Consider the following 26,476-nt stretch of genomic DNA (forward strand, 5'->3'; position numbering starts at 1 on the left):
ATCCATAATTTGTTGTGATCCACACAGTTGAATGCCTGTGTTTACAGAGGTAAACATCTTTCTGGTATTCTCTGCTTTCAGCCAAGATCCATATGACATTAACAGTGATATCCCTCATTCTACATCCTCTTCTGAATCTGGCTTGAATTTCTGGTGGTTTCCTGTCAATGCATTACTGCAACTGTTTTTGAATTATCCTCAGCAACATTTTAGTTACGTGTGATATAGTTTGATAATTTCCTCATTCTGTTGGATCACCTTTCTTTGGAAATGGCACGAATATGGATCTCTTTCAGTCAGTTGGCCAGGTAGCTGTCTTCCATATTTCTTGGTATAGATGGAGTGAGCACATCCAGTGTTGTATCCGTTTGTTGAAACATCTCAATTGGTATTTCCATCAATTCCTGGAGCCTTGTTTTTTTGGTACAGTGACTGTATTCCTTCTCTCTTTTTTTAATTTCTCATTCAAAAATTTATACATACATTGTTTTGTGACATTAGTTGCAATCTTTACAATGTGACGGCACGTTCCTCCATGCCAGCCCGGGTTCTCTGTTTCCATTCAACCAGTTCCTGTCCCTTCTTGCCTTCTCATCCTGCTTTTGGAGAGGAGCTGCACGTTTGGTCTTGTGTATCTGATTGAACTAAGAAGCACATTCCTTACGTGTATTATTTTTTGTTTTATAGTCCTGTCTAATCTTTGTTTGAAGAGTAGGCTTCGGGAATTGATACAGTTCTGGGTTAACAGTATGTCTGGGGGCCATAGTTTTGGGGGTCCATCTTCTTTTGATGCTTCCTACATCATTCAATATTTTGCCCATAGAATCCTTCACTATTGCAACTTGAGGCTTGACTTTTTTCTTCAGTTCTTTCAAATTAAGAAATGCCGAGTGTGTTCTTCCTTTTTGGTTTTCTGACTCCAGGTCTTTGTTCATTTCATTATAGTACTTTACTTTGTCTTCTCAAGCCACCCTTTGAAATCTTCTGTTCAGCTGTTTTACTTCATCATTTCTTCCTTTCGCTATAGCTCTGTGTTCAAAAACAACTCTCAAAGCCTCTTCTGATTTTTGGTCTTTTCTTTTTTTCCTGTCTTTTTAATGACCTTTTGCTTTCTTCATGTATAGTGTCCTTGATTTCATCCCACAACTCGCCTGGTTTTTGGTCATTAGTGTTCAGTGCATCAAATCTTTTCTTGAGGTGGTATCTAAATTCATGTGGGATATACTCAAGGTCGTACTTTGACTTTTGTAGACTTGTTTTAATTTTCTTCAGCTTCAGTTTGAACTTGCATAAGAGAAATTGATGGTCTATTCTGCAGTTGCCCCCGGCCTTGTTCTGACTGATGATACTGAGTTTTTCCATCATTTCTTTCCACACATGTAGCTGATTTGATTCCTGTGTATTCTATCCGAGGTCCACATGTATAGTCACTGTTTATATTGTTGAAAAGGTGTTTGCAATGAATAAGCATTGGTCTTGCAAAATTCTATCATGCCATCTCTGGCTTCATTTCCATCAGCAAGCCTGTATTTTCCAACTACTGATCCTTCTTCTTTGTTTCCAACTTTCATATTCCAGTGACCGGTAATTATCAGTGCATCTTGATTGCATGTATGATCAATTTCAGATTGGAGAAGTAGGTAAAAATCTTCAATTTCTTCATCTTTGGCCTTAGTGGTTGGTGTGTAAATTTGAATAATAGTCGTATTAACTGGTCTTCCTTGTAGGTGTTTGGATATTAACCTATCACTGACAGTGTTGTACTTCAGGATAGATCTTGATAGGATAGATCAGGGTAGGTTAGAGCAAGAAATAGGCATAATCTGTGAGGTTGTGTTGAAAGCTCTGTTATTCTGTAAGTAGGCTTCATTTTTCTTGAAACACTTATGGAGTCTGTAGAGGCCATAAAGAGCTTGATAAATTTAATGTTAAGTTGATGTCAAAATACTTGAGAAAGACCTAGGTGGGAACATGGACTCTGAGGCACAAGGTCTTTTGTACAGTTTTACCAGTGATTGGGACATAGCTCTTCAGATCTGGGAAATGCTGAAACCTAAGTGAAGCCAATAATTGGTCAAGTTCTGGGCCTCTAACTAATATGGCTCATAACCATGAAGTACCTTGGGCAGCAGGTGACAGAAGCAAGCATTCAACAGGTTCCTCCTTGGGCATTATGGTAGGAATGGTTTCCTGGATCTCTGGCTGCTCCACCCCTACTGGGCATATAGTGGCAGAGTCAGTCTGCATGAGTATAGACTTGAATTACAGGGGATGCCAGGCTTACTGGCTACAATTTGGCCCATAAAACTGCTGTATGCTCCTTAATCCATAATTGCCTTCTGGAGCCAATTCCCTGCTAGTCAGAGTTCTACCAAAATATAGAACAAGTCTTAGTAGTTGTGGCAAGCCTTAGTGAGCACTCGCCCTCACTTCTGCCAGATAGTGACTAATATTAACATCAATCCAACAGAAGACAGGAAGGAGATTAAAAAAGGGTAAAGAAAAATATGATAGAGAATCCATAATAGGATACCTGTTGCTGTCAAATCGATTCTGACTCATAGTGACCCTATAGGACAGAGTAGAACTGCCCCATAATAGTTTCCAAGGAGTGCCTGGTGAGTCTGAACTGCTGACCTTTTGGTTAGCAGCTGTAGTACTTACCTGCTATGCCACCAGGGTTTCAATAGGATGGAAGAAGTAAATACAAATATATCAATAATTGTAATAAAACTTCATAGAGTGAACCTCCTGTGGAAAGCAGTTTTCAGAATTAAAAAGCTAGCAATATGCAGTTTAAAAGGGATATACTTAAACATAAAAGAGACGAAAAACGAAAACAGCAAAACACTGTTATTGTTAAAAAATGTCAATTCAGTTCCAACTCATAGTGACCCTGTATACAACAGAATGAAACACTGTCTGGTCCTGTGCCATCCTCACAATCATTGAAACACTAGGCATATATTATAACCAAAAGAAAGCCAGTACAACAACATTAATATTAGACAATCTAGAATTGAGGGGGAAAATCATTACTAAAGATAAAATGGGACTTAATATAAAAGGAATAATCTACCAACAAGTTACAAGAATTATGAACTTTTATGATCTAGCGTAGCCTCAAAATTTAGAAAGCTAAAATTGAAAATTACAAGAATTGTTAAAATCCACAAAAAAACTGAAATTGCCACTCATGCATCTAGAGCCTAAAGAAAACATGCAATGAGAAAGTAAAAATACTTCATGCTAGACACTGGCACTTCAGGCTTTTTAATGCTCACTATCATCATTGCTAAGTGTAGAAAAAAATTACAGCAGGCAAGGTTTTGTGACTCAAAAACATATCTTTTCCGTACATGCCTTTGTGAAAGTAGTAACTTGCTTTTTAAATAGAAATGCCAGTCAGATATATCTGTTCAGTAAATCCTCCTGTGGATTAAAAGGGGAGAGTCCCAAGGCTATAATTTTTCCCGTTTTTAGTTAAGTGATAGGTGAAGATGAAGGGAGAAAACCAACAGTTCTATGCTTTTTGTTTGTGTTCTCTCATTTTTCCCATCAGCCCTATGAGGTAGGTATTATTCTTTCTCTGTTTAACTGACAAGAAACTGAGGCATAGACTCAGTAACTTGGCCAAGATTATACAGCTTGTAAAACAGGAGAGCCTAGACTCAAACTTGTCTTGATGCCAAAGCTTCACCACCCTCTTTAGCACCTATACCACCATCAATTACTGAGTATGCTGTATTTTTACACAAATAACACACACATTATGTTTTTGCCAACTGTGCCTTCCCTCCCCTGCACATTGTTTTTGTAAGCATAGTATGTGGGCCTGTTATATACATGGGCATGTTATTTGGGGAAAAAATACAGTATTCTGAAGGCATTCATTCCTTTACGTATTGTGGGAAGAGGAAGTAGTATAATCAGATCCAAAGATCTGAAGACGAAAAGTCCAAATAAGAATGCTTAATTGAAATATATCAGTTAGTGTTTCAAGATGAGAAATTGGTTTCTTGATAGATTATGAAACAGATGAATGCCAAAACAGAAACTTAGGAAAACATAGCTGCCTTTATTATGAGGTGGGGTATATTTCTGTTCTGCTTTCAATAGCTTCCTTTGTGTCCTAAACTTGCTTACTGGGCCGGTGTAACTATTAAAAATTTTAATTACTGTATAGTCTCTCCTTTTCTTTTTCCTTAAGCTTATTTTGTTTCTTATTTTCAGATCAGTGTTCCAAATTCTAGAATCCAACAGTTCTCCTCTAAGTAAGAGTACATTGTCATAAATTTGTGAATCTAAATATTTTGAAATGACACTTTACTAATTAATACTTTAAGTACACATTTATGTCTAAACATGAAAACATATCAATATTCAAGTTTTATTTGAGTTAACTATTATAGTAACAAATCCAGAGAATTTTTACTAGAGGTCACAAACACTGAAATATTTTCATTTCATACATACAGTTTTAATACAAGTGAACTTATTAATAAGACTCATATATATTTTATTAAGAATTTAATAAAATCATTTATTGCTTTGGTATTCTTATGGTATCTTTCCTAACAAGCCTGCAGAAACCAGGTTAAATGTCCTTCGACTACAGTTACCAAAGCGTATACTACTCCATTAGCTAAAATGTTATATATTGGATAACTCCTGATAAACTGTATCTCATGTGACAGTGGAGACATGTTTTAACTTCCCAAAATTAAATGGAGACTTTATCACATAAATAATACTCATTGTCCTGTCTTACATGTTTTATGAAATGTGGATGTTACACGTTGAGCATACACGTTGAAGTGTGATGAAACCTATTTATACAGGTCTCTGAGCTATCATTTTAAATGTATTTTTAAACTGTATCAAAGTATACATTAAAGGTGTGTATTAAAGTCCTTGCTAACTTACAAGGCCAAGACGACTTACATCTTTATGTTTTAAATAATTTCTTCAGAACTCTGTTTAAATGCAAGCAATATAGTTTCATAATTAGCAAGGCATGATGGATGCTTTTTCAGTGTTTTTGCACAGTAGATTTTGACTTGCTGATGAATCAGACTGATATGTCATAAACTGTGTCCTATACACCATAGTTTAGATTACCTTTAAAAACCACTCAGTAAAGAAATTTATAAAGGTTTTCATAAAGACTCTTCAGTCTTGGTAAATTGAAATTACTGCATTAACTTTTTATATTTAAATTTCTATGAAACTTATTTCACAGAAAAAAAGGCACAGCCTTAACACTCTATGTTTTATGTAAATGAAACTTTTTCGCACTGAGTTCTGTTTGATTTTATAACTTATTACTGGAATGTAATTAAATCAAGTTACAATGTATAAGAAGGCTATTTTGGTATGAGAGAAGAAAATACTAAGTTCTAAAATAAAGCAAAGTATTGAAAACAGGTAAGGTTAATTGAATGGAAGCTAATGGTGAGAATTTCATACCATTTGGAAGGAGTATTTTTGCTAATATGAAGAAAATATTACCATATGATATTGCCTGGCATAGTATAAAAAGTAATTGTTAATGATCCTGAAAGTAGAAAGTTTGTTCTTATTAAAATGGCCACATAAAAATCAGCCTCTAGAAGATAATTTCTGACAATTTAAAAATAAAACCTTTTCAGATGTAACTGATGTTATAAAATTAGTTTTCTAACCTAGGAAAATATATATCACTTCTTATTCCATAATTCATGGAGACCATCTAAAAGTGGAGCTTGCAGCTCCAGGACATAAATAACTGTGCAGCTAAGTGTAAAAATTAGGAAATCAATGTGATCTCAGAGAAAAAAACAAAAAACAGGAAAAATACTGAAAACTTATTGTTTAACACTGAAAATAATGAGAAAGGGACTAACCAAGTTAAACCAAGTTATCAAAACCCACCACTGGCAAATGTTTGTAGAGGTAGATGTTTGAATATCCAGTATGTGAAGGTAGGTAAGTCTGAGCTCAAGAGTTTTAAACTAGCCATTCTCTAAAGAAAGGCACACAGCTATGGCAAAGGCATAAAAATATATTTATTAAACATAGGATTTGTTGCTGAGTTTATTTTATCTTCACTTTTCCATTGGCACAGAAAATACCAGGATATTAAATGTGTTATTTTAATTGAAAGCTGCTATTCTTTTTTATTCTTACAAACAGTTGGAAATGGCCTGTATAAAATAATCTTAAGGTTAACCTTACCAGTCAGTATTTGAATACTTACATAGGACTCGACGGCATTGGGTTTTTTTTATAGGGCAGAAGAAATTCAAATGTATTAGTATCTTTTTTGAATATTTTGCGTAATAGGTCAGACAGTAATAATGATTTTAGGATGTTTCTTTTACATGTTGCTAAATGTATATTACCAAGCTAATATTGTGTGGCTTTCTCTACTTTGTTACCAAAGTTAGACATTTTAAAAATAAAGATCCTAAATGATTGGCCTGAAACACACTGTATTAAAATCATCTCAAATTGTTAATGATATTTGAAAACTATTACCCTTCTGATGTCTTCTTCAAAACACCAAGGGAAAAAAGGTATTTTTTTAGGCAATACTTCTTATGTTAATTAAACATTTCCTTTATATACTATCATTGGTTGTTTTAGGAACTACATGAGGCTAATAAGGCTGGATGTTTAGTCTCTGTGTCTTTGTTCATTTTTATCATGACCTGTAGTAAAATGACCTTAATGATTAAAAGCTACGACACTGATCTTTCATAGTTATTAAAGCTGTTTGCTATCATGGCTATGTTATATTATCTATAAAATAAGAGCAAAATCTCACAATTTAAGCAAAAAAAATTTTTTTTTGGTATATCAATGAATTTTCATACCACCTCAGTTCTTCTTTACTTTTTGTCTGGAGAGAAAAATAAATATAATATTGTTATAGCTGAATGAAAGTAATATCAAAGTACATCAGTATATTTTGATAAAGAGCACAATTGTCTAAAAGTAGCCAAGAAAAACACTTTAATTGTAAGCCTTTTCTTGAAGCAAAATCCATTTACTTGTGGACTCAAAATTTACAAAAGTTTTAGAACCAAAATGCCTTTGTATACACTGAGTAAACTGAATAATAAACATAGGTAGGATTAAAACATGCTGAAAACACCAGACAAATGAATATTAAGTAGATTGTTTCATGATATTTTGACTAGGGTCCTAGTAACAGAACACCTAACCTAAACAATATATTATTTTGTTGTAGCAAAATGTTTTTAAAAAGATGGAGTGGCTTTAGGCGGTGCCAAAATATTCCTTAACATAACTATGTTATTGCCTTTTATTCCACAGCCTAAGCTCAGAAACATTAAGATGATAAGCCCAAAAAGTACATACATCCGTGGGCAGTTCATCATCCTTTGTGAGACAGGTTAAAAAATTAACTCAGGTTATAATGGGGTTATCATCTTCCTAGGATTATAAGAACACTATGTGGTTCATATGTAATTCTTATTCTTCTTCAGCAAAAGTGCAGACCTACTTTAGCTTTTAAAGTGGACATGAAACTAAAATAGTGAAGACAAAAAAAACTCCAAGTATTGTGTAATCAAATTTCATCAAACGGTAAATTTCCATGTAGTCAATTTAAATAATGATCATTTATAATATAACTTATTGTTTTTTTATTAATCCAATCTCCTATAAAAAGAATGTAATATTTTTATAGGAGAAATGTGAGATATATATTAAACAGGCAGTATATAAAGAAAAGTTAGTATGGCCATTCTTTAGTTTTAAAAAGTTCTAGTGAGTGTGGCATTTTTTAGTTGTAAAAAAAATTCTCCAATTTTGTACGAGCAGGCAGTCATGACTTCTTAGTAATTAAAAGGTGAAATACAATATTATGAATAAATTTTATTCCATCAAAGTTAATTTTTAAGCCTAGAAACTTCACAAACTAATAACTGAGTGAAAGATAAAAAGGAATATTGTCACAGTGTTAACAGAAGAAATATGTATCCAGTCTGACATAAGCAGTGGATGCTTATCCTTGCTAAGATGCTATAAGAAGCGTTATACATCATACATGAATGACAGAAGAGGATCTATAATAGATATGAAAATACTCTAAGTATATTTAAGAATAGTGTGAACTTTGGCCTTAGTAACTGGTATAAATGGTCATAATATGACAGACTTCTGGATATTAGACAGATTATTTTTTAACATATTTATTAACATCAGCCAAGATTTCTAATAAAAACCTAGAATTTGAAATGTTTTATTAAAAACGTAGGTAAAATATACACAAACCTAAATGCAGTGAAATCAAAATAATGTGGAAATGAGAATCTATACTACATATATTATTTCCCTAATTAAGATAATGTTTTCTTGAACTATACCATATTACAAATAGCCTGTTGTCCTGTATATTCTGTATACCCTATGGCTATGTCTTCAAATATGAAACATATGGGATAAATCAGAAAAACTCAAATACCAAAGATGTTTTTAAGTGGTTGTATATGAGGTTATCATGTTGGTAAGATAGCCAGATGACAACCGAACTTTATCAGGATATTTGTTATCTTATAGACATAACCTTTGCTCCATTTGTTACAGATTATAAATTTATGTTGCTTAAATGTGTGTGAATTAATAAAGGAAATCATGATTTTATCCTGAAGCTCCAATGTTCTGGCTACTAAGATTTCTTTAATTCCCTTAAAAAAGCAAAAACATTTAACCTTTAAGTATATCCAAAACCCTCATATTTGTTACCAGACCACATATGGGCTAGTTGTTTTCTATTACTAGATAAAATAGGTATCCAAGATTCTACATAACAGAATCAGTAGAGAAAGATGGGGTGAAAATTGAATCCTCTGCTCTGAAATCTTTCCTAGGATGAAAGTGTAGGCTTCGAGAATACTGAGGTTTCAAAACCTACAGATGAAGGCTGAGAAAAGCTTCTTCTCACAGAATGTAACCTTTGTTCCTATTAAGAGATTTAAAGAAAATTAGGGTTTTAATGCATTTTAAATGGCTCTTATTTTATAATTACTTAAGGGAAAGATTTTAAAAATAAGATATTAATTGGGTCTGGATTCTGAGGAGAGAAGGTGTACTTTAGGAAATTTCCACTAAAAGGAGTAGGTTATCTTATGAGCTGCTGCTGATGGGGAAGCATTCAAGGGCTAAACTGTTAAGCTGCCTATACAAAGAGGCTCATTAGGAGAGATCTGAGAATAGCCATATCCAGTGGCATTACTAAATGAGTGGGTTATACTTCTGTTGTGTCATTCCTGAACTTTGAGTAAAGATTTGTTAAAAAATTTTTTTTATGTACTTAGTGATATACAAAATTAGAGTCAGATTCTGTGGATGAGAAAGCAACTATTCAGAAAAACCAGGCAATTATTAGTAAATTATTTTATGTCAGTAATGTTTCATTTTACTGTTAAGAATAACATCCAATGAATAGACCCTATGTTCCAACAAGTGATTTTTATTTAAATCACTGCAGAACGTAAGGATTGCTGGAGATAACTGCTTTGTTCAAGATTCTGAGAACAGGAAAATTTGAGCTAAGGCATCTGCGTTGACTGAATGCCCACTTCAGAGCATCAGAGTGTAGCCAAATCCCTTTGCCTAAAAACCCCATCATTTGCTCTGGCTGCTTTAAGTGATGTGAGTTTGGATGTATCTATGATTCAAGAAGAATGCAAGCATCAAGGAACTTGAGTTTATTTTATGAAGCTGAATGTGAAGTAGCACTGGGGCCAAATCAACTGCCCAGCCTGAATCTGACAACAGAAATTTAATAGCATGTGATCTAATAGTTCTTCTAAAAATGTAACTAGCAACTTATATGTAGTTAAGGGAAATGAACTAAAGTTTCTAAGATAAAAACTGAAATTTTTCCGAAGAGGCATGGTTGATTATATACAACTGGAATTTTCAGATTTGGGCACATATGCCACTCTGTTGACCTACCAAGACTCTGAGCATGTCTACCAACAATGAAATGGCTTGTCAGTGCTGGAATGGGTAACTTAAAAAGATCAGGAGTAAGTCTTAAAAATGAATAATTTTTCTATGGCATATGAAGCCTAGATACTTTTAGGGTTACAAATATTTTAAACTGTGCTATCAGACACCGAATTGATTCATATTACTTGTGGATCCTTTGTGAAGTTACAAACACTGGTATTCTTCCAACCAGAAAAGAAACACATTTATGAAGTATTGTAAAATAAGTTACAGATTGTTTATCAAAATCAGTATTGTGAGAAAATTTACCCAGATGACATAGGCCATATTTAATCTTAGGTACTGCTACAGTTTTTGAGCTAAGGGGACAATTATGATAACCCATTTATCTCAGAACCACACCAAACTGTATAAAAAATGGCATAAGTTTGGTACTTGTCATTAGGATGTAAAAAAGAAATCTAGAAATGTTAGTTGAATTCTTTCCCACAAGAGCAAATTACTACAGAGGGTCTATATAAAGATTGATGAATGCTTATGTTTTAGTTATGAGCAAGAACAATGGAAAAGAACAGCAACCACCAAAGGCTCACTTGTTTTTGTTGGTGGATTTTATTTTTTTAAGAACATGTGGAGATGTGCCATGTTCCCAAAATAGAGTAGATGGCATAGCCAGTAGAAATCCTTTGCTGTCAGAGGCATTAAAGTTTTTCTGGGATACCTCATAAGCTTTTTCTTCTCACCTTCTGTTTCTTCTTATATTTTCTAGAATGCTAACTTGCAATAATACTTTTTAGGAAAATTTTGATGAACAATCTAAAAAATTAAATCTTAGGGTAATTCTATTTCCAGTACTTTGGTTAGGAAACTGGTTCACCCTCAGGTTACTTGATAAAAGCATGATTAAATTGTTTCATGTCTATCAATTTAATTCTTTATTTTAGAATTGAATTTTTTCTGATTTAGATTCCCAGATGTTTAAGGGGTTAGAACATTTTGTTTGTATTAGACTTAATTTTAGTGATTCAATGAAAGATGGCTCATAACTCTTAGTTGGGACAGAAATTATTTCTGAAAGCATTATGTTCTTGAAGGACCTCCCCCCTCCATCTCTTGTCTCCTTATAGGTGACTATTTTTCACTGTATTACATGATGGTACTGGGTATATATAAATATAAGATGCTACTCTTGCCTTGGGATAATATAGTGGGAAAAAAATACACAACAAAGTTAAAATAATTTTTATAAGGGATGTTATCATGGATTTTAAACAATCAATGACTTAACCAAAGCTTTTTTGTAGAACTATTTAGTAATTATACAGCAAATTTAGTTACACAGGGAAAGTTACCAAGATTTTATGATGAGTATTTTAAGACAAATTCTCAGTTGTAGACTCAGAATAAAACAAGGGGTAACAGGATCTCTGAGATTCATTTCAGCCTAAGTTATATGGTTCTATGATTTGATGTTTGTAACACAGGAGAAAAGGTTTATTCCTAAACATAATTCAGTCCATTTATATAGCTGTATTAATGGCTAAAGTGGAAATCATAAAGCTTCAAGGGTGAAAGTAATAGAATAATCCAGGTGTAGGCCTTATGACATAATCCCTTTTCAGACTATACTCCTGAACCACAGTTTAAAGTTACATTCACTTTCTAATTTATTAATAGGGTTCCCTATGTTCCATTTTCCTAGAATAGTCTTGGCTTAAGCCTGTTGTATTATTAGAATTTTAGTTTTTGAATAAAATGATTTTATAGGTTTATTAATATGATAAAACTTGTTTATCAATAGATACTATTTCAAAGATTATATAATTTTTTTTGGTGCCTTCTTTCACTCTCAAGTGTCCTGATTTGGATGATAAATTATACGGTTATTCCATATAATAAGAACTTGGAGCAGAGATCAACAGAATTAAGAATTTTGTGACTACCACAAGGAGCAAAAGGACATGCAGAACTTTATATGACTGATAAAGCATCAGAAGACCTTGCCTATAGGTAAATGACCTTCATTTCTATAAAGGTGAGCAAAATCAAGTCCCTTTGTTACTCATCACTAAACGTGGGCGTGAGATTCAAGAGGAAACGTGTTGGTGAATCAAAACCATACCAAAGCCATTGCTGTCTAGTCGGTTCCGACTCACAGCAACCCTATAGGACAGAGTAGAACTGCCACACAGGGTTTCTAAGGCTATAATGTTTAAGGAAGCAGACTGCCACATCTTCCGTGGAGCAGCTTGTAGGTTAGAACTGCCGACCTTTCAGTTAGTGGCTGAGTGCTTAGTGACTAACACTAGGGCTTCTTGTATTAGTGAACAAGGATTCCTAATTTGGAGTCCATATGATTTTTTTTTAATGATGATATTTCAGAGACAACTAGTTAAACTAATATTCGTATTGGAACTTGAAAGTCTCTGAGAATGTGGTACCTCTGAAAAAAGATGTAGTTGAATTTTTACACATGACCTTATTCAGGCTCTATATACAAGTTTGTCTTGCTATAATAGCTATAATAAAAGAACTATATTAACAACAGAGACAGTATTCTTTTAAAACTACATGACCTGAGATTAAATTCTGTCAGTGAAAACTGTATTGTCAGTTATCTTTACCTAGAATATATAAGGATGCTTGGTTTGAAGGGTATTTAATAAAGTAAGAAGACCAACTGGATGATTTATATGAAGACGTGATCTTTAGAATGAATTTTGGATGTTTCCCCAAATAACTCATCATTTCGAAGAAAATAATCCAATGTAATGGGTATATAAAATTTAAGCAAAGGTGACAGTGATTTAGAAATTAATTTTCAAGAAGCAAGCATATGAATTAAATAAGTTGTGTAGTGTCAGGCTTATATCTCAAATCAAAGTTACAGTCATTAAAAGAAGTTTTTAACTTCAAAAAATCCCTTTAAAAAACAAACCAGCCATCCTCTCTTCAGTTTTCCAACCATTTTTCACATTATGGCATACCCGGAAAATGATAATATTCACATTGGTAAACTGAGGTTAACAAAGAAATCTGCTTGCACTGGAAGTGACTGACCTGGGCTGAGGGGTTGATAGTATCTTGAAATATGTGTAACCCTTTCATGACATGCCAAGTCCAGCATTACCAGCTGAGAAGCTTGGGTCCACTGGAAAGTGAAAGACATGAATCAAGACAAAATGGTCCTTCAGCTATGCATGAAATTGAACAAGAGTTGGCAAAAAAACCCAGAATGTGAGTATTGATTGGGTAAGGAAAATGAGCCCAAGCGACTTAACGTACATCATGTTGAAAATAAAGGTCATCTGGTCATGTTTTCTACTACCTGTAATAATTTCTGATATTGCCTTAGAGACTCTAGTACTTCAGAAACCATGCTAAATATTGAAAAATTAAGATTCTATGTACATTATTTTGATAAGTAACATGAGTAGATTTACTGAATTCTCCAATACTATTTTTAATGGCGCTATTAACAAAGTCTTTTTTTCCTTGGGTGGTGAGGAGAAGAGCTTAAATTATGCCCTGAAGATCACCAATACAGAGAGAAATACATAGATCTAATCCATTTCTGTAGGAAAGTATCAGTTAAACATTTGATGCAGAAAGAGCTAAACCTTAATAAGAAATTCAAATTTTTTTCTTTCACAAATAAGATAGTTGTACCTAACTAGAAATAGAAGGTTCACAGAATTCTGATCCAATAATTACATCTGGAAATTTATTTGTTGCTTGCTTTATATTTTGCACAAGGGAACTGAAAAATATCCAGTAGATAAGCGTCAAAAACCCACCTGTTAAGAAGTAAGAACCTGTCTCTAGCTTCAGGTTCCCAATCCAGACATGCAGAATGGGTGCAACACTGCTTGTTAATAAGTGACAGTAAAATGATATTGTCTGTTCTAATCAATATATATAATTCTCTCATCCTGTTCATATGTTGTTGTGTGCCATCAAGTCGATTTTGACTCATACTGACCCTGTTCATATATATATGCATAAAAAAAGGCTCTACTCTCCAAGACATTTTTATGAAAGGACTTTACTACAGATTACCACAAAGCCTCAAATTTCAGATGATTCAGATTATATTCAACCAGATTTTAAAAATAGGATGAATGATGACAAGGCAGTTGTACACCAAAGAGCATCTGAAATCCAAACACTGAGATACTGAAGGATGAGCTTGAAAACATTTTTTTTCTCAAATGCTTCATGAGATATAGTGAAAGTACAATCATTACTGTAAATACCACAAGTCCCATCATATGGAGAAATTACCTTGCGATAATCTGCTAAAGTGCAGTACAAAATGTCTGTATTTCATTATTATCTAGGGTTGCACTTATGAAATCCTCTGAGGGAACAGGATAGCCTTTCTGAAATAAATAAGATATATATGTACAAAAGATGCATATTAACCAACACATCCTTCCTAGTTTTAACTGATCTTTAGGATTTTGTCACAAAGGTAATTCTCTGCCTGATCATCATCTTCTAAAATTTCCTCTTATCGTATTTATAATACATAAAGAAAAATTAATTGTCAAAGAGGCTTAAAAGAATAGTCAATGTTCAAGAAAAAGCTATCTTGGTTCCCTCTTTTTTCATACTTCCGGAATGCTGTTATTTTTAAGAATCATTGTGAAAGACTTGGAGCTTTAAGAGTACCAATGGGTTCAGAAATGGAAGGAAAGAAGCTGTGAAAACCAAGAATGACACTGTCTTAAGTATGAGTTAGCTGTGGTTCAGTTGGATTCCTTAAACCAAATCATCTTTCCTCACACTGTTAAGTTTTTTCATGTTACATTATACTGTTGAAAATTCTATCAAACTCGATTAATCCCTGTGGGTTAATATGCATTCTCTAGGGTCTCTAAAAATTTGGAGACATTCTATCCAAAACATTAAACAGATGTCCCTCAGAATGCAAGTAGCCAGAGTGGGGAAGAGCCAGAACGAAGGAAGGTCTTTCTCAAAGTCCGCACACTCAGCTTTTATTATTGATTCAAACAAGGAGAATAAGTTGGAAAGGAGATATTCAGGTGGGTTGACAGGGAATTCTTTCCAGATTGAAACAGAAGACAACTGATAAGCTTGAGGAATTAGTGGGACAGGAAGAGTATAGTTTGATTTCTAGTTTGGAATTTTCCAAAAGGTAAACTTGCTTTTTGTACATTCTGAAACCAATCAAAGACAAAGATTTAGAGCTAACGTTACAAAGCTTGTCCGTGGTAGCTAATGGGAGGAAAGTTAATGTCAAGATTTTGAGGCAGGTTATTTTGAAGCCTTTATGATTCTGGGCAGACACTTTTCTTAAAAAAACAAAATAACAACAACAACAAACTACCATCTCTTCGAAAGATTTATTTCCCCAGGAAAGAAAACCCTGAGGTGTGTTTTTTATCCTCTATATTACACAAAGGAAGAGCTGGAGAAAGAAAAAGTAGAGTCTAATTCAGAGGACTTTCTAACTGCACATTCTGTCTTCAGGCCAGAGGGTGTACCTGAATCTTGTAGGTACACACCCAAAAGTCTGAAGACCTAGGGTCCTCCAAATTTTCTCTGATGAAGAACAAAGTACAATAAGTAAAAGGGCTGGAGTGAGGGGAAGACTTTTTTTTTTCTTTCTGATTTATTGTAATTTAGATGAAGGTTTACAGAACAAACTAGTTTCTCATTAAACAGTTAGTACACAGATTGTTTTATGACATTGGTTAACAACCTACAACATGTCAACACTCTCCCTTCTTGACCTTGGGTTCCCCATTACCAGCTTTCCTGTCATGAGGGGAAGACTCTTGAAGTGGAGAGGAAGAGAAGGATTTTAGTCCCTAAGTGTAGAGAGGAGCCCTGGTGGCACAGTGGTTAATAGATAAGCTGCTAATCAAGAGGTCAGCTGTTTGAATCCAGGAGCTGCTCCTTGGACACCCTATGAGGCAGTTCTACTCTATCCTATAGGGTTGCTGTGAGTCAGAATCAACTCAGTGGCATCCGTAAGTGTAGAGAGGCCACTTCTCACACCCTTGTATTCCAAAAGGAAAAAGGAAGAGGTACATACACCAAGCTGATGTTTATGACTCATATCACTTTGAGAGAAATACTCAGTGACAATTAGCCTGTGGGTGTACACCTTGATAGAAATAAAAAAACTGGGGTTAATGTAATAGCTTCACTACAAAAATTATGCAACTAAAGTATTAGCAAATAATGAAGTACTGGCTTTTATTAATCTAAGAAATACATTATCAAATGAAAACTGAAAAATAAATGGATGGAAAATTAAAAAATTACATGTCTTAAAAATAAGTCATGTCAATATGGTGTCACTGACTAGCCTAAATAAAATGTCTTAATGACTTATGTATCTTTCCTTCACTATAATCAGGCTTAGCATTGTATTGATTGGTACTTTTAAAAGCAGCATGCCCAAAAAGAATGATCAGACTGGAAATCCTGAATGTTAGTTCACTGGTTTGCAATCTATGGCTACTATATTTTATATTTGTTTATCCTTACAGGTCAGAAAGATGGGTTTATCAAAATAACCATGGAACTAGTATACAGAAAACTGATGAAGGATTATATAATGTGGAAAGGAGAAATAAAATGAGACAATGTGAAACAAAACAAATAAGTTTGAATAGTACTTGGCTTCTGGGAGGAACCAGCAGAGCACAGAAAATATTAGCAAATTTATGCAACACATAAAAGCAAAAAGACAGAAACACATAGTAGGTCCAGCAAATAGCAGACACTGTAGTTACTCATCAGAAAGTAATATTAAACATGGAAGGACTGAAGCTGATACCAAAAAAAAGAAAAAAAAATTTTTTTTTATGCACATGAATAAAAACACTGCCTATAGAGTTGAAAGAAGCAGCACCAATTATTACTGTTATTTATATCCATCCTTTGGGTAAAATTTTCCTATTTTAAATCTATAGGGACTTAAGAATAAATTTTAACTAAAGTATAGGTCTACGGGCCAGCAATTCACTATTTATATAACAGGGAATGTTGAAGCATGACATCAAAGTTGGATTGGATGCCCTCCTAAAGTCCTTTGAGTCTATATTTAATACTGTCCAAGCACTATTTCTGGGAAAGACACAAAGAATTTGTATGTGTATATGAGAGAAATTCATTGTTTTATAGTTTAACATAGTATAGATCCCAGAAACACTCCTACATATAGGAGTTATACATTTCTTTGAAAATATTATACTGGCACTGTTGGCAAAATTTAAAAAGCAATCTTCTATAAACTAAATCACACCTCTTTTTCCGAACCGTCTTTCCAAGAAATCATTTGACAAAGGAAGTTAAAGTCTTAATTTTCCAAGATCCTTTATCTTTTGACATGCTACCATCTTTCTGTATCTGATTGTATTAGAGATTTTTGGGCACTAAGGTTGCAAAGTTATTGTCTTGTGATTTTGGTCCATGTACCAATATTTGTATTACCCATCTTTTAAGAAACTAACACAGAGTGAATTTCAGATACATCTTCAAAGTCACCTTTCAAAATGGGTACCAAGTAAAAACTTACTTTTCAAATTATCTATAGAAGATGTACTACAAAATAGAAAAGAAAAACATCAAATGGGTTTTCACTTATTATGTGCAAGGAGAATTTCCTTTTCCTAAACAGTTTGTTATTAAAAATAACAAGTTTTTGGCTGTCAGTTTAAGACATGAAGAAAGTCGGATGACATCTCTTATATATTCAGATTGTCAATACATTCCAAAGTTTGATTAATTTCTCAAAATAAAACTAAATTCTCAGTAAGTGTATAAGCATGAATTACATGTATGTATACATACATGTGTATGTATATAACCTATATAGCTCTGTGGAAGAAACACACTTGGGTATCAATTATTATCAAAATTCCTGATTCAGTAGTCATTAATTTTTATTAACAGTTCAGGATTTGTTTAGCATTGTGTTTAACATTTTGAAAATCGAAACATTACCTTTTTTTTCTCAAGGATAGTGCTATAAAAGGAAGATCTTTAACATCAGTGGTTAATAATTTTTACTTACAGAACAAAAACTTTTGAAATTTCATTGTGGGACTTACTAATCTATTTACATTTCTAAAAACTGAGAATAATTAATGTACATGGGTTCCTTGTATGCTAATAGTATACATTCATAGGATCCTATTGTTCTCATGAAACCATTTGACTGGGAAACATACTCATTATGGTTTCAAAAGAAAACACTATTTGACTCACCCAGGAAGAACTTTAGGGTCTATGTATTATTATTTCTGCTGAACATGGAATACATTTAGGGATGGGAAGAGGAAAGGAAGAGAAAGATTTTTTAGGGGATGGCCAGTTTTTATGGCTTGTTTTCTGTCTCCTAAAAGGAAGTCAGTGAAATAACTACAAATGCATGTAAAGAAGGATTTTTTCATACTACTACAGAAATTTTAGTGATTTAAAAACCCATATGATTTGTTCTGTAGCTTCTGAACAATGAATTTCCTGACTAATTTTTCCAATTTTATAACAAAAATTGGCTTTAGAATCAGAATCTAAAGTTGAATATATTGGTAGCATATGAAGAAAAGGTCAAAAGACTACAGCATTCAAAGAACATTACACAGTGCAATATCAGCTAATGTTGTGTGATTATGTCAGAGGTGAGCCCTTCTTTTATCAAAATAATTCCATTAGGTGGGATCCATATTACATAAAATTTGATACTAAAATGGATTATGTTATAGGAAGATTACAGTATTATCTCAAACATTAGAGAAAAAAATTATATAGTCAAACACATGAAAAGGCAAGAATAGTGATAATGTTGATGGTACTTATAATACTTGCAAAATGTTATAAAAAAGTATAAATATCTCAGTTCTGAAAATCATGGCAGAAGCAAAATTAATACAGAGTAGCAGTAACAAAGTAATAAAAAATTAGACAAAACCATGTGAAATAACAAAATAGAATTTCAAAGCAAAGCAAAGTGGTAGAACTAAATTATTAAGATTAAAAGGCATGAACATGTTAAAAATTCTATTAGAATTAGAAATGATTCTTATCCTAAATATGAAAATAAATATCAAAGAATATGAAACATAACATCTAAATGTTTGTGAAGAAAAGAACACAAAGCAGAGAAAATGAAGGACACCTTACTATTCCCAATGTGGTTATTATTCATGGAATGGATAAAACATCTGTTATAGAAAATGTCACTATAGTTAGATTAATACATATAAAAAACCATCATGCCACATCTACCTTAATGATTTTGCAGAACTGCTGAAAGGGCAAATTTCATCAAATTTAGACAGCTTGTAGTTGGAATAAGTAAGTATGGTGAGGTATTAACTAACCCTAAATTTCACAACGGGCAGCTTCTAGCCGGTTCGTTGAAGCTGGATCTCGGCCACCACAACGATCATTGGACAAGAAATCAGTTGAGCTGGACTAGAGCTGCCCAGTTGTCTTAATAATGAATGCTCCACACTGTCTGTTAAGTAAAGAGAAAGAAAATACAAATCAGAGAGACTGAACCAAAAAAAAAAAAAGAATGAGAATAAGGATAGATGAGTTTAGAACATCAATCAACATTTACTAAATACTTGTAATATGTGGTACTAATATATTACAGTAAGGAGCCCTGGTGGCACAGTCATTAAAGTGCTCAGCCGCTAACTAAAATGTCAGCAGTTCAAACCCACCAGCTGCTCCAAGGGAAAAAGATGTGGCAGTCTGCTTCTGTAAAGATGACAGCCTTGAAAACCCTATGGGATAGTCTACTCTGTCCTATAGGGTGACTATGAGTCAGAATTGTCTCAACAATGGGTTTTGTTTTAATATTACAGTGTAATAAAGTGAGAGGCCTAGAGGCTAGGAGGGGTAAGAACTCAGGAAAGGCTTGGTCCTTGCTCTCTGAGAGCTTACAATTTATATTAGACAATCTCTAGTGACACAGTATAAATGTTTAGTATATAAAAATGAGGAACAGGTGGGCAGATTACAAGTGAGCTATATATAACATTCTATTTTTGAAAACATTAAGTGGGTTTTAAAAAAATTGTTTTTAAAAAGCAAGTAGAATTTGTCAGAAGGCTATTTAGAAAGGTGTCCAAAACCCAAAAAATACCCTTGAAGGTGACATTGGTAGGACAGGCATATGGGTACCTATGCCTTATATTCCAGAGTATTGCCATATACTTTTGTGATCTGGGATTTTTGTGTGTGTGGTGTTAAGATTATTTTGGGTCAAAGAAACAATCTGGTTGCTACTACCTTTTTGGCACATTGGGCCTAGGCCAACTCCTAATTTAGGAGACCAAATTGGCCTAAATTTTTTATTTTAGATAGGTTCAAAATTTTCCATATTGGTTCCAGTATCCCAACTCCTAATTTAGGAGACCAAGTTGTCCTAAATTTTTTATTTTAGATAGGTTCAAAATTTTCCATATTGGTTCCAGCATCTCTAGAGCAACACTGTCCAAAAGAACTTTCTGTATTGATGGAACACAAACCATATGTTTCTATTTAGCACTTGAAATGTAGCTAGTGTAGTGGAGAAACTGGATTTTTAATTCCATTTAATTAAAGTAAAATAACCTCATGTAGTTAGTGGTTACCATTTTGGACAGTATGTGTCTAGGAATTCAAACTTGTCTGGTTTCCTAAACTCTACACTGGCCTGACTATGGCAACCATGCAGTAAAATAGGTTTCTCTAACATGTTGAGTTCTGTTCAATACCAGTTAATATTGTTCACTGATCTATTCCATGTCTAAAATGCTGGCTAGCACATGGTTAATAAATATTTGTGGAATGAATGAAAGCTACTATGGTATATACAGCTATTAATAACTAGTCAATTACTCATAGCCTATTGGCTGTAACCCAGTATGCTCTGGTCCTCTCAGGAGAAATACGGAAGTGAAGTCAAACTGTTCTATGTATGTGAAATTGCTTGGTTTAATGCTCAATGTGCCTAGCGAGCACAGGAAGCAGTCCTAGCTTTATTACAGCTCAAAGAAATATACATAACAAATTCAGATTGATGACTATGGGAAGACTGAAGGGAGACTGTAATATTTAATGGTAAGGAATTTGAAAAGGATATAGATAAGAGCTGATGGCAGTGATAAGAGGGAAAAAAATTATCATCAGATTTAAAAAACTAAATTCAGATTTTATGCATGACTAAAGGACGGAAGGGGATTGTGGTGGTTCAGTGGTAGAATTCTCCGCCTCCATGTGGGAGACCCAGCGTTGATTCCCAGTGAATGCACCTTAAGTGGAGCTACCACCCATCTGTCAGCAGAGGCTTGCATGTTGCTATGATGCTGAACCGGTTTCAGCAGAGCTTTCAGACTAAGATGGACTAGGAAGAAAGGCCTGGCAATCTACTTCTGAAAACTCAGCCAGTGAAAACCTTATGAATCACAATGGTCCAATCCCATTGTGCTTCAGGTTGTCATGAGTCAGGGGCCTACTCAACAGTAGCTAACAACAACAAAGGATGGGAACTGAAGATGAAGATGGAGAAATCTTGAAGAAATATATAGTAATCTTGTTAGGCCATAAAGAGGCCTTAGCAAAGGGATTTGACAGTGGAAAGAGAAATGAATGTTATTCTCAGCAAGTTACTAAGCTGAAAAAGGGACATAAAACAGCATAAAGTAGACCATCAAGAGGTTAGAGAAATCACTTATCTTTATTTTAGCAGAGAAGATGGGCAAACTATAACAGTTATGTTGATGAGGAAGGACTCAATCTACAAGATTAGGTTGTATCTTGAGTCGGTCTCTTTTGAGATATAAAAAAGATAAGTGAGCAGAGAGACAGAGGGACCCTCATGCCACCAAGAAAAAAGCTCCAAGAGCACATCGTGTCCTTTGGACTCAGGGTCCCTGCGCTGAGAAGCACCTAGACCAGGGGAAGATTGGTAACAAGGACATTCCCCCAGAACCAACAGAGGGAGAAAGTCTTCCCTTGGAGATGGCACTCTGAATTCAGACATTTAGCCTCCTCCCAGACCCAGTGCTGTCGAGTCGATTCCGACTCATAGTGACCCTATAGGACAGAGTAGAACTGCCCCATAGAGTTTCCAAGGAGTGCCTGGCGGATTCGAACTGCCGACCCTTTGGTTAGCAGCTGTAGCACTTAGCCTCCTAGATTGCGAGAAAATAAATTTCTGTTTGTTAAAGCCAACCATTTGTGGTATTTCTGTTATAGCAGCACTAGATAACTAAGACAGAATTTGCTACCAGAAGAGTAGGGTGCTGCTCTAACAGACACCTAAAATGTGGTGGCAGTTTCGAACTGCGAATGGATAGAGACTAGAAGAGTTTTAAAGTGCCTAACAGTAAAAGTCTAGATTGCTTTGAAGAGACTGTTGGTGGAATTATGGACATCAAAGACAATTCTGGTGAGGACTCAGAAGTGAGGAGAGCTGTTACACTGGAGATGGCACAGATGCTGCAGAAAAATAGCAGCAGCAGAATCAGGAGACCAGTACGAGAGAGTGCTGGAGCCTACCCACGGAGCAAGAGAACTGAGTGCCTTTGGCAGGAGGCTTCCTGGTGGAGTGGGGTGCCTACAGGCACTTATTAGTGGAGCTAAAGAGCTTTGGAACATTTGCCCTAGCAGGGCAGATGAGGGTGGTGAGGCCCAAAGGGCCGAAAGGCTAAGAACCAGGAAGTAGAAGCTGAGGAGACAAGGAACACAGGAAATAGAGCTGCCTGAGTCTCAAAGGGTAGGGCCATGACCTCTGGGGTCTGCAAGAGTGGAGTCACTACTCAGATGGACTAGGAGAATGGGGCCACCCAAATTTGAGGGAGCAGAGTTGCTGTTCCAGTGGGCATGGAAGGTACAGCTGAAGCCCAGGGCTGAGGGGCCTCCATTCAGAATCTGGAGAGTGTGGCCAATACCTAAAGTCTGGAGGGCAGGCCCATTGTGTGAATGGTCTCAGAGAACAGAGGATTATCTTCAAAGCCTTGAAGGCTAATGTAATGTGTTCTGCTGACTTGCTTGGTACCTGTTATCCTTTCTTTCTCTCCAATTTCTCCCATTTATAATGGAAATGTATAGCTTGTGCCTGTTCTACAACTGTACTTTGGAAGCAGTTAACTTGTATTCTCAATTTCACAGATGAAGAAGTTTTGGATTTTGGACTTGGAGTTGATTTAAGACTTTTGCTATGATATGATGGGGTGAATGTGTTTTACATATGGCAAGGATATGAATTTTGTGGGGCCAGAGGGTGGAATGTTATGGATTGAATTGTGTCCCCCCCAAAAAGTGTATCAATTTGGCTATGCCATGATTCCCATTGTGTGACCGTCCACCATTTTGTCATCTGATGTGGTTTTCCTTTGTGTTATAAATCCTACCTCTATGATGTTAACGAGACAGGATTAGAGGCAGTTATGTTAATGAGGCAGGACTCAATCTACAAATTAGGTTGTATCTTGAGTCAATCTCTTTTGATATATAAAACAGAAGTGAGCAGACAGACAGGGGGAGCCTCATACCACCAAGAAAGAAGCGCCAGGAGCACAGCGTGTCCTTTGAACCAGGGGTCCCTGTGCTGAGAAGTTCCTAGACCAGGGAAAGATTGTTTTTGTGTGTATGCACACCACAGACTCCTTTGGTGGACTAGTGAGATCTATGAACCCCCTTCTTTTTTTTTTTTAATACATAGGATTATAAGGGAAACAAATTATATTGTAATACACTTCTTTTCACAGACTCTTTGGAGTCCTTTGATCAGATTAGCTTTAAAACCCAATATAGAATTTCAGTATCTCTTTTCCTTGAACTCCAAGATTAAATGTAAATGACTGGAACAGTGATTATTCTACAATATCACTAAGAATCTGTTTGTCACTCTTTTTGCTACAATGTATAGGCCCTGTCTTACATGCTACCATCATTAACATTTCAAGTATAATAAAAAGGCACAATATTCAGCTTGATTATCTTAAAGCGATCTTAGATTCAGATTCCAACATCTCAGGAAAACTGAAGGCAACAAGATGCACATCTACTTATTTTCTTAAGAGCAGTAACTAAGTTCTGAACTTATTTAAAAATTCAATTTTTTAAATCTTTCAGTGAATTCTATTAAGCTGAGATATATAGGGTCACTATGAGTCCGAATCGACTCGACGGCAGTGGGTTTGGGTTTTTTTTTTTTTAATACTACTACCTAAATGCATTAAGATGAAATAAGAAACAGTGATACAAACTTCCAGTTCTAGGGAAAATAAGAAAAAGTTTTCAACAATGTTTTATATTTCCTTTCTAAGAAGGTAGGAAAAAAAAAAGATCGTCATAAATATAATAGCTGTGAAGTAATGGGAAACAATTATTGATACTATTTCAATGTTTTTAATATGGGGCACATCTTCAACTAATTATACTATTAAACATGAGAAACAACAGATAAAGGTTCTGGGTTAGAACCTGGGAACCTTAATAATTTTTATTACATTTCGAAATAAAGAAGTTAGTTTGATTCCAATAAATGTTCACAGAAGAAAAAAATTTTAATGTAACATTACGACAGATAAATAATTCAGTGTGATATCCTAGAGAAGATCCATTCACATTTTCATCATTTATTCCTTTTTTTCTAAAATAAAACAAAAATTTTACTCAGGTCCTGCTAACTTCAATAAAAAGTACCATATTTTCACAAATAATGCACCTCATGTAAATAACGTGCCCACACATCTAACGTGCAGCATAGCTCACTTACAAAAACATCAAGGAGGGTGTTTCATGGTTGGCAAAAAAGGTATAACGTGTGTTATCTGTGTGACAATACGGTACTTAAATAACCATTGAACGTTCTGAAGTAAAGTAAGAAGAAAACTGTGGGCTCAGGGCATGAACAGAACAATGTAATCTTGAAAGTTAGCTTGTTGTCTTACTAATTTTTATATCCACAGTGCTTCAAATATTAATTTTTAAATGTAATATTCAATAAATGATGAGTCAAACTACTGAGAGTGAGCTGTTACTCATGGCTTGTCATATAGCATCTATATGCTTTGTGCAGTGGGCAAGCTATTTATGTGATTTGTAGAATTAATTAATGGCCCATATAATTCATTTAGATTCTTCCATAGTTGATAATACATTGTAAATTTGTGACAGAAATAGCAACAAAGAACTTAAATCCATAAAGGTTTATGTTAGCTACAGTTTTAATCTTATCCTGTAATTAAAATTTTTAAAACCAGGTTAGAAGGATAAACAAACTCCCTTTTTTTTCCTTATTTTTAAGAAACCTTAAGGCACATCCAAAAAAGAAAGGAAAAAAAAAAGTCAAGATAGGAAGTGGAAAGTGAAGGAGTTCAGGTATAAGCATTACATGAAAAAGACAAAATTGAAAAGACCAGACTTAGTGGTCTGACAGAGACTGCAGAAACCCCAGAGTATGGCCCCTGGACACCCTTTTAACTCAGTACTGAAGTCGCTCCTGAGGTTCACCCTTAAGCCAAAGATTAGACAGGCCTATAAAACAAACAATAACACATGTAGTTCAACCACGTATATGTGACTAAATGGGCGCACCAGCCTAGGCGCAAGGACGAGAAGGCAAAGAGGGGACAGGAAAGCTGGACAAATGGAAATGGGGAATCCAAGGCTGAGAAGTGGAGAGTGTTGACATGTCGTGGGGCTGGCAACCAATGTCACAAAACAATATGTGTATTAATTGTTTAACAAAAAACCAATTTGCTCTGTAAGCTTCCACCTAAAGCATAATTAAAAAAAAAAAAAAAAGACAAAATTGACAGTATGGAACAGAAAATAAATCTTATCAATTATTTTTCCAGTAAAAAAATTATTTGGACAATTTATAAAGTTGAGTGAGGAGGCTTTTAATGAGCCCTCATTAAAATTTCCAGGATGACATAAAGAACTCTTTCTTAAGGTTTTAAAAGATGAAATGGGCTATTTTCATCTTACAATGAAGAACTAATACAGTTTGTGTTGGAAATATGTCATTATAGAAAGAATGAAAGAAGATAAGGTGTTTTGTACTTTAAGGTGTTAATATGTTCATCTGAAGTTTTAAATATAAGCAGTAAATATAACACTCTTAAAACCCCCAGTGCCGTCGAGTCGATTCCGACTCACAGCGACCTTATAGGACAGAGTAGAACCACCCCATAGAGTTTCCAAGGAGTGCTTAACACTCTTAAACAATACTATTTCAGGAAAAGCACACCTAAACTCTGAAGTACTGAAGAATGGCCAAGAAAATGTATAAAAGTTTTCAAAATATTCTACCCAATTATCAAATTTAGTTGTGTATAGAAAAACTAAATCATACAATAGAAAGGGATTCATAGAATCCCATCTTATGTGTGAGTAATGAAAAAGTAAACACAAAATTACTGCTTAAGATCTTGAAGACATTCTTTCAAACTGGACCACTGAGGTATGTAATTACTTCCATATAATTACATGGTAACATGGTAAGTTTGAGGTAAAAGTTATT

General features: G+C 34.5%; 2 protein-coding genes across 3 annotated transcripts in view; one reads left to right on the forward strand and one right to left on the reverse strand.

Annotated features, from left to right (window-relative positions):
• PLCL1 (phospholipase C like 1 (inactive)) overlaps positions 1-26,476 on the forward strand; it is a 499,112-nt gene that overhangs the window by 3,084 nt on the left and 469,552 nt on the right. The window contains exon 1 of one of the 2 annotated variants that reach the window (XM_049888888.1): positions 11,912-12,001. The exons of the other annotated variant lie outside the window; for it this stretch is intronic. Within the exon in view, the coding sequence (XP_049744845.1) occupies positions 11,981-12,001 (21 nt within the window). The 5' untranslated portion in view covers positions 11,912-11,980. Of the gene's footprint in view, positions 1-11,911; positions 12,002-26,476 lie in introns of those variants that run through there. 2 annotated transcript variants of the gene reach the window in all.
• BOLL (boule homolog, RNA binding protein) overlaps positions 19,353-26,476 on the reverse strand; it is a 65,670-nt gene continuing 58,546 nt past the window's right edge. The window contains 2 exon segments of the mRNA XM_049887610.1: positions 19,353-19,385; positions 19,387-19,461. Of these exon segments, the coding sequence (XP_049743567.1) occupies positions 19,353-19,385; positions 19,387-19,461 (108 nt within the window).

This window comes from Elephas maximus, chromosome 6 (genome assembly GCF_024166365.1).
Source record: "Elephas maximus indicus isolate mEleMax1 chromosome 6, mEleMax1 primary haplotype, whole genome shotgun sequence".
In the NCBI taxonomy this organism is placed as follows: domain Eukaryota; kingdom Metazoa; phylum Chordata; class Mammalia; order Proboscidea; family Elephantidae; genus Elephas; species Elephas maximus.